Source organism: Acyrthosiphon pisum, unplaced genomic scaffold, assembly GCF_005508785.2.
Source record: "Acyrthosiphon pisum isolate AL4f unplaced genomic scaffold, pea_aphid_22Mar2018_4r6ur Scaffold_21251;HRSCAF=23422, whole genome shotgun sequence".
NCBI classification, from domain to species: Eukaryota; Metazoa; Arthropoda; class Insecta; order Hemiptera; family Aphididae; genus Acyrthosiphon; species Acyrthosiphon pisum.
The window spans coordinates 14634-24186 of NW_021770698.1; the positions used below are offsets into that span (position 1 = coordinate 14634).

The following is a 9553-nucleotide window of genomic DNA, read 5'->3' on the forward strand; positions in this document are numbered from 1 at the left end:
GTGTATCTATTGGTAATAATGGGTCTGGGTCATTAGATACTCTTATGTGAGTATTAGATAAGGCTAAATCAAGAATGACATTGTTGTGGTTACGCACTAAGTTAAATTGATTAAAGTTGTAGTGCGATAACATGCTAACAAAATAAGAATCAATTTGCGAGTTGCACATCAATGGCAAAGAATAAAGCGACCAGCGTAATGAGGGCAAATTAAAATCACCTACTAAAATAAATTTGGCTTTGGTATTAGACAAATAAAGTTCGTTAATAGATAGGAAAAATTGTTCATACAGTGTAATAGGCGATGAGGGAGGGATATAAACACAACAAATAATGAAGACATTAGATCTCAGTTTTTATTGAACAAATACATGTTCAATACATTTTACAGTGACATTTAACATTTTACTATTCAAATGAGCAGCAAATCTAACAGCAACTAAAACTCCGCCACCGCGTTTATAAACACTAGTTAATGGGGATCTGTCACAACGATAAATTATGTATTTATTAAAATTAAGTTCAGAGTTTGAAATAGATGGGGAAAGCCAGGTTTCAGATAAAGCGATTATATCAAAAAAAGACGCGTTTAAGGAGGGTACAATAATATTTTGAATTGTGATGGAACTCCTTTTCCACCTGTTTCAGGAGATATTTGTTTTGCCAGTTCATCTCTTCTCTTTTCTTCAGTTAAAGGCTCTTTTGCAGTACTGCAGCTTTGAATGAATGATACATCAATTGTTTCATTATCTGGTCCAACTGTACTCTCAGAGTTATCCAACAAAATTGGCCAAGATTCAATATCATTTGGTGTAAAATATTCATGAATTTCACTTTCATTCTGAATTTCTGTTATTCCTGAGAATAGCAAATAACTTTTTCTCCAAACACTGAAACACCAAACAGATTTTTACTCTCAGTTGGTCCAGTTCACAAATCATCGTTTAGTTCAAGTTCTTCTTTAAATTGTTTTAATAAATGTTCACCAATTAAACTTTCCAAATAATCATGTCCCAAGTTCTTTACAGGATCATTTAAGGTATTAGGCTCTGGTGATGTTTCAATTGTTATGTTATTTGAGGGGTTTTCTGTCATATTAATATCTGTCTGAGAACTATTAGAACTACTAGAATTAATTGTTAAGCATTTGCTGTAGTCAATAGCCTGACGATTCCAAGGAAATAAACTGCATGTTGAAAATCCACTTTTAATAGTACCTTCAATAAGCCTATTCTTCATAACTCTACTTAGCATGGGAGAAAAGTGTAACCTAGTAAGAGGTTCTTGACTTTCCATACGCCATTTATGAACTTCTTTGGCCCATTCTTGTTTTAATGGGCCAAACATAGCAACATTAAGAGGTTGTTGTATATGTGTTGCATTAGGGTAAAATGCAATTATATGAATACCTTTACTTTGGCAAAACAAACTTAAGTGGTAAGTTAGATGAGACACATACCCATCTAGAAATAAAATAACTGGTAGCTTAATGTTATTTTTCTCTAACCAAGGGTAGAACACATTAAGGACATACTCAAAAAAAGTTTCCCCAGTGATCCACCCTTTATCAGACTTAGCCATAGCCCAATCCTCAGGCATAGTGCTGGCAATTCCTTTAGGCAGTCTTTTCCCAGCAAAAACAACCATTGTTGGTGCTACAACACCAGCCGCTGACACATTCACTAAGACGGTGATTTCTTGTTTTTCATTGTTTCCAACTACTTCATATACATTTTTTGTACCGCGAATACTTAAAACCTTTTCTCCTTTTGGGCACATCATAAACCCAGATTCATCAGTATTAAAAATTCTGGAAGGATCATCAAGGATATCTTTTAAATTATTGTCAGCTAAAAATATTTCAACATTAGAAAACCAATTCAATATCTGTTCCTTAGTTACACAAGATCTGGATTTTGTTAACTTTTCAACAGTTCGCTTTGCAACTATAGGGTGCCTGTTCATGAACAATTTCAACCATTTTTTACATGGCTTTCCATTAGGAAATTCGGTGTCCAAGTTTAAATCTTTAACTATTTTTTCAACAGACGATAATAGATCACTACTAACAATAGGAAACCATTTATGACTCATAACTTCAATCCATTTAACCAGTAACACTTCATATTTGCCAAGAATCGGTTCTGGTCCAAATTTCCTAACAGATAAATCTGCTTTGCCACTTACTATATTTTGTAGACTAGACCTAGGAACATTAAAGTGTACACTTGCTTTGTATACATTCATACCTTTTTCTTTAACAGCTTTAACAACATTTTCCATATCACTAACATCATATTTAAACTTGGGTTTAGCAGCCATTACAACAATCAATCATTGACATACACAGCTGTAACAAGAAATCAAGGAATAGGTACAAGGATACATAAGGAATAGGTACAAAGATAGGTGAGAATATAATTAAATGCCAAATATTGGAATTGGATATAGACCCAATGTTCAAGACGAAACCCAGCGTTTGGGTAAAGTTGCCAAACACTAGTATTAAATTTTTTAGAAATCTAGTCATTGACAATTTTATATAACTCATTCAATTAAAGTTCAAGTTTAAATTCTTAGCTACTTTAATGCATTAAAAATATAGATTTTAATTAATATTTTCATACTTTTTCCACTAATTTACCTTAAAAAATCGAAAAAAGCAAGCAAAAAAAAAATATTTGATTGTTATTTAATATGATAACAATGAATGTAAGTCATGTTATCAAAAAATTGCAATTAATTCGTTTTTGAAGTTAGCAACAAAATTCTTACACCATTTAAATAACAATGATTTTATCTATTATATTGATAAAAACAACTAGATTATATTTCAATGGTTCTTAACATAAATTATATGTTTGATCGATTGTCATAGACTGGTGAACTGACAAAGACTGGTTCCATTCCCTATGTATTTAAATATAGGTTATTATACCTATTTACTATAATACATTTTGTACGCGCCGAGCCGTTGTGCATATCGCTTATCTGTGCGCCGGTGACCGTTGTCCACATTATCTCCCGTGCATCCATACCTCATACATTCTGTCTAATTACACATTATTATAATTATTAATGACTATATTTATTGTCTTTGTTGCTGTTGTATCATTTGCTTATATGTCAAATGTCTTTGTAGATTGTTCATATTATCAGTGTTTTGTTTATAATCTTTTCTGTATCATATTTTGTCTTCGCTCTTATATGTTCGTTCGTTCTGTTCTGTTCGTTCGTACATTTTTTGTTCATTGCCATTTCGGCACCCTCTTCTTTTTTCTTTGTCGTCGCCATTGCGGCACGATCATCGAGTAACTGAAACACTCTATCGTCGTGGGCTAATACAGCCACATATATTGCTGTTCAAAATAAATATACAATCCACCAACAGTACGTGAGTTCTTTTTTGTTTCTTATTATTATCTGCTCCTCACCAACGTGTGTGCGAGACAAACTATATTTACGTGTGCCATCACCCCGTCATTCCTGCGAGACCGTCGACTCTTTGTCGATTGCTGATAGTCGTTGCGAGCCGCGTACGCGGTCTTCACGTATTGGTTCACCCAGTCCGCATAAGTCCGCCAGCATCCGGCGTGGTGTGTGTGAGGCCGCCCTGGTCCGCTAACTTGCTGCCCTGCTGCTGCGTAAGTCCGCCAGCACCCAACTGAGGGTGTGTGAGAGGCCGTCACGGTCGTCCAGTCGCGCCACGCACCGACGAATCTATCCGCTCAATGCACCTGCCTTAATTTTAATTAACACTAATTCATAGTTTGTAAGAAATGCCCGATTATATGTGAGCCTCGTCGGTCAATGCACCACACCGAACTGACCAAGAGGACACCCCACCCAACACTGATTAGACTGAATTTCTTTGTTCCATTGTATAAACTGCTTCCGTCCTGTCATAACATCCGTCTTTCCGCCACAGGTTGCCGGATCCACGTTCTACGTTCATAGTAATATACTCTTCATTAGTCTTTCAGTTATTCATTAGTCATTTCATTTTCTTCCGCATTTTCATATGTATTTGAACAATCTAAACAAATTTGTTTCAAATGATCCTTACATATCCATTTATTACATTTTCCACAGGCATTTTTAGTTTTTCGATCTTTTGCTCTAGGACAGAAAAAACATCTTCCTGATGAACCTTCTCTTTCTGTTGTTTCAATTCGTAACTGATGGCCGGAAATTCTAGCAGCTTTTATACGAATTTCTTGTGGTAAACACGTCGATGCTGCTCTTTTTGCAATAGCTGGTTTTATAAGTTCTATTGCTAAATTTCTTCAAAAAATTCTTCTTTTTATTTTTATATTTGGGTTATTGGCAATGTATATAATTTGTGAATTTATTCCAGATATATTAAGCACATAGAAAAAAATTGCTAATGGCCAGCGTTTGCACGATCTTCCTGTGTCATAACTCCCACACATTTCATCAACCGTATCTACTGCTCCCTTAGTAGAATTATAAAATGTTATAATTTCCGGTTTCTTTTTATAATATGTGTCTGTATCTATTGTGGAGTCATGGTGAAACGAAGATAAAGCCAATACTGTTTTACGTTTTTTAGGTACATAAGAAACAATAGTCAGTTCTTTTGTAAAACCAAACGAACTATCATATTCTTCACGTTTATTAGAAAACATTTCGGGAGGAATCTCTCTTTTATTTTTTCGTAGTGTTCCTACAAGAGTTATTTTTCTATTTAGAAGGTCTTTTGCCAATGGAACACTCGTAAAAAAATTATCTATTGTTAAATTTCGTCCACTATCTAATATTGGTTCCATTAAACGCATTACTAACGGATGGGGATTATTTAATAAATTATATGAGCCCTCTGGTTGTTTACCAGGATAAATTTCCATATTCAAAGAATACATTGTTTTAGAATCAACGACCGCGAAAATTTTAATACCGTATTTCCCAGGCTTGCTTGGAAGGTATTGCTTAAAAGGACATTTACCTCGAAACTTCACAAGTTCTTCATCAATAGTTACAAATACTCCAACGGAATACGATTTTTGACAATTATGTACCAACATTTCAAAAACTTCACGAATAGGAGCTAACTTATCGATTTCTCGACGTGATTCACGGTCACGTATATCATCAAAGCGTAAGCAGCGTAATAAAAATCTAAACCTTTTTATTGACATTGTGGCATGAAAAGATTCTATACCAAATCCTGTGGTGTCCCATAAATCAAGTATATTTTGTTTCCCTGATTTATTTACACCAGCTAAAATAAGAATACCAATCAATGCAGATATTTCTTGGAAATCCGTTTGTCGACAATCTATTTGTCTTTTGAAATTTGTTGATATTTTTTCAATATAAATATTTGTACAGGTAACAATTGTTCTAATAATAATGTCATCACAAAAAAGTTTAAAACAATCAACAGTACTATAATAATCTCTAGAAACTAGTTTTGGTCCTGGGAGTTGTGTATTAATATTATGAGATCTTGTTCTACCTATCGTTTGGCATGAGTCTTTACGCCACTTTGTTAACTTATCTTTGCCCCATAGAAAACGTCTTTCAGATTGATCAGTTTCTTCGTCAGATGTTTCCAATTCTTCTTCAGTTGCATATTCATCGTTTTCTGATAAATGGTCTTCTGTTTCACTTATATTTTCGTCACCTATTCCTAACTCATCTGAACAATCGCTATCTACATCATTCAGCATACTAAGTATACGATTTTGTTCAAACTCGTCCATAACTCGGTAAAAATTGAAATTTGCTTATAAATTATATTTTAAAAGATCTAAAACAAAAATAGTCACCTGTGGTAAAATATTTCCAGACTCCAATTTGAACGACTGGTTTTTATTTAATACTGCACTGATAAAAATAAAAATCACACTATCATAATAATACTCTTTTCGTTAATGATATCACAGCTGTGGAGGTGCATATGTTTTTTACCTCCAAATAAATAAACAGTTTTAATATCACTGGGGTATTAAAATACCCCGTGGTGAATAATGAAGGGTTAAAAATAATCCGAATCTTGATATTGAACATAGTTATAACACTGTAATGATTTATCTTTCTCTAATGGCTGTTTTCAATGTAATTGGAAAATTAGTTTTTTAAAGTCTATTCAAGAAGGAAACAATTTATTGTATATTTTATAGAAGCATTGAGCTTTAAGGATACATTTCATGCAACAAATGAAACGCTAAAGATCAACAGTTCAATAAACAATCAGCCTGGTACTTCTGAAAACACTCAATCATGGACCCCTTTAGATTCAACAAAACTGTTAAGAACAACAGAAAAACAGAAAATTAGCCAGTACGAGATAAATACCTAAATATTATCACCACCTGCGTAAATATAATTTTTTAGATTCTGAGCGGAGCGAGGGAGCTATTGTTTTTACAGTGGTGTTTCTTTATTTATTTTTTTTATTTTTATATCCTGTATACAAAATTTCTTCCAGAAGTAGTGTTTCGAATTCAAAATATAGTACCTTATCTTTTAGCAAATTGGATCAAGATGGTACTTTAAAGAGGTCATTTTTCGGTTTTCTCAATAGTTCTCAAAAAATGGAAAAACCACCGAAAAATTACGAAAAAACGCTAAAAATGGGATTTCTAACGCTTTGTTTATCACCATAGAAACGAATAAAAAATTGTAATATTTTAATATTAGGTCAACTTGATTACCTACATGATAAAATAAATAATAACAATATAAAATATCCAGACTGATAAACCGTCTCCGCTCAGAATCGTTTTTCTTATACAATATTATATCATTGAATTCAAATTTAATACAACCATTATACAATGACCCACTTGTAATCTACTGTACAGCAGAACAACATCCACTTACCTGCTTTTTTTTATTTGTAGCCAATTTAAAAAAAAAAAAAAACCATAGTCAACCAGTGAAAAATTCACTTTATTAGCTGAAAAAAACAAGAATTGGTTGAGCTTCAGATAACCTTGTTAAAAGAAGAACATGTAGAAAATATGACATTCCTAAAGACAAAACATGCACTTGAGCTTCAGTCATTAGAACTTGATATTGCTATAAAAAAACAGAAATTAAATAGAAATGACTTCTAGGTTTTTGTATTAAAATGTTTTACACTCAGCTAGTTTATTATTATTATTATTATTTTAGAAATGTATGTTATATTATATTGTTATATGTACAACAAACTTTATTCTTTGTTAAAAATATTTATTTTGTTTGTATTGTTTTTTGTTTTAATAATACTGTTAGAAGTTATTATTTTTTTATTATACATGTTTAAATGTGTTAAATGATTAACAAATGATATCTTAATCATATCAGTATTGGCATTCTATTTGTGCCTATGAGTATTGGTCATAATCTTCATTCTTAGCTGAAACAATGTGGTTAAATCAAAACTGAAAAATATTCTTCAGTTAACTGCTGTCTCGCATTTCCAACTTCTGGTTCATGTTCCTCTCTTAAATTGAAGTCATCTATAACTGGCATACACATACCTAATAGTTCGGGTGGTTCTAAATCATTATGATCACATGCTAAGCTATGTAAAATACAATAAGCAACGATCATAGCTTGGCTGGTTTCCATTTTTAAACGTGATCCAAAAGATAGAACAGGAAATCTTCGTTTTAGAACTCCGTATGATCTCTCAACTGGATTCCTAGTTCTAATTAAAGATTCATTGTATAACCCTTCAGGGGCATTTTGAGGATTCAAGTATGGAGTGACAACATATTGTGAATTAGCATAGCCACTATCAGCTACAATTAGACTATTTATCCAATAACCACTGACCAATTTATTGTAAACACGAGACTTCTTAAAAATTGTTTGATCGTGACATGACCCTCTCCAACGTGCAACAACATCCATTATTTTTAAATCTGGACATGAAATTGTTTGAACGTTTAAAGAAAAATACCCTTTACGATTTCTAAAGTATTCACCATTTGGACCACCTATTGATATTGTTTTAATTAAAATCATACAATATTACTACCAAGTGTTACATTAACTTTTACCAGGGTTTTGAATTTATGTGAGTGCAATCAATTGCACCTATTGTTCTAGGAAACCGTGCTATTTGATAAAAACGGCGTTGTTAATTTTTTATTACAGCTTCTGTTTCTGGCATACGGATGAATCTTGGTTGAAGCTTTGCTATCGCTACACTGACATTACGTACAATTAAACAAGCTGTGGTTTTACTCACACCCATAAAATCACCAGCCGTTATCAAGAAATTGCCAGTAGCATAGAATCGTAGGGTCAGCAATAGTTTGTTGATCGTTGTTACGGCATTATTTCTAAAATGATGTAATTTGTTACATAAAGAATATTATTAATTCATCTGTTAAACATGTATTTAAACTCACCTATCAGTTGATGATGATATCTCATCTTCAATGTATTCTAATACTTAAAGGACAACATCCTTTCCAAGTCTAAATCTCACCCTGAAATCATAGTCATCCCATTTTAACAAATGGTCGACTCTTGGGTGTACGGTGTACACACGACAGTAATAGTTTAAAAATTGAATTAATTCGTAGTCATCGTCGTATTCAAATAAATCCATAAGATCCATATTTAAATTAACAGAAAAAACCTACTGTTGCACTGTAGTAGTGTGGTTTAATTCGTAAAATCGAAAAAAAAAAGTAAAAACTGACTTTTTGTAATATAATTAACGCAGTATCCAAAACGTATAATTAATATAATCTGATTAAGAATAGGTATAATGTTATCAGCTGTAAGTATCCGCTGAATAACAATTAATTGTTACAAAAAGTAGCAGATAACTTATCCGTAACTATATTCGACAGATGAGCTTATTCGGATATTGAAAAACTGATTATTATCTATTTGTTCTATGAAATTTATCTTTGATAAATTCAATAGAAAAACCGGGCCTTACCTAATGATAATTTTATTCCCTACCTCACTTTTTATTTATACATTATATAGCCATACTGGTTAGTATTTTACATAAGTACTAAAGTTACCTACAAAATTGTATTAATATCTGTGGATATTAATACATTCTTGAATACAGTAATTTGAAATAGAAACTGTTCAAGTATAATTTATGTTTAAAAATGTAATTACCAGGGTTCGGGACTTATAGCATTTGCATATCCATCATAGGTGATGTAAAACATAGCAGAGTGATCTACAAATACGTTTTGTAGTACAGAGAATTAAAATATGAAATTTTATTTTGCATATTTTTGCATATTTTGGGGGTTTTTGCATATTTTTTGCTTATTCGACGATTTGTAATGATTGGTGGTTAATATAATTGTTCAAAATGTATTAATTAAAATGTTGAACGATTAATTGCGAAAATTTGTTTTGTAGTAATACTATTTGTGTAGCTATCTGTCACAAAAATGTAGTAGGTACGTGCACTTGATTTATAAATACCTACTCAACAAATCGAAAACCTTGTAGTTATCTGAGTTATGGTTAAGTGAAAAACGTCTGATATGGGTACTTATCTACAGGCTACATTCGTATCGCTCGGCAAGTGATTAAAATAATCTAATTTATTGAGA

General features: G+C 32.2%; 1 protein-coding gene and 1 pseudogene across 1 annotated transcript; both read right to left on the reverse strand.

The window, feature by feature from the left end:
• Window positions 1-3982: 3982 nt before the first annotated feature.
• LOC100165886 lies at window positions 3983-5725 on the reverse strand. The gene is made up of 2 exons (XM_008189794.1): window positions 4564-5725; window positions 3983-4275 (listed from the first exon to the last, which is right to left on the reverse strand). Exons 1-2 carry the CDS (start codon window positions 5723-5725, stop codon window positions 3983-3985), a joined length of 1455 nt encoding a protein of 484 aa, XP_008188016.1.
• A 1634-nt stretch (window positions 5726-7359) lies between these two features.
• On the reverse strand, window positions 7360-8583 carry LOC100572748 (annotated as a pseudogene).
• Window positions 8584-9553: the final 970 nt, after the last annotated feature.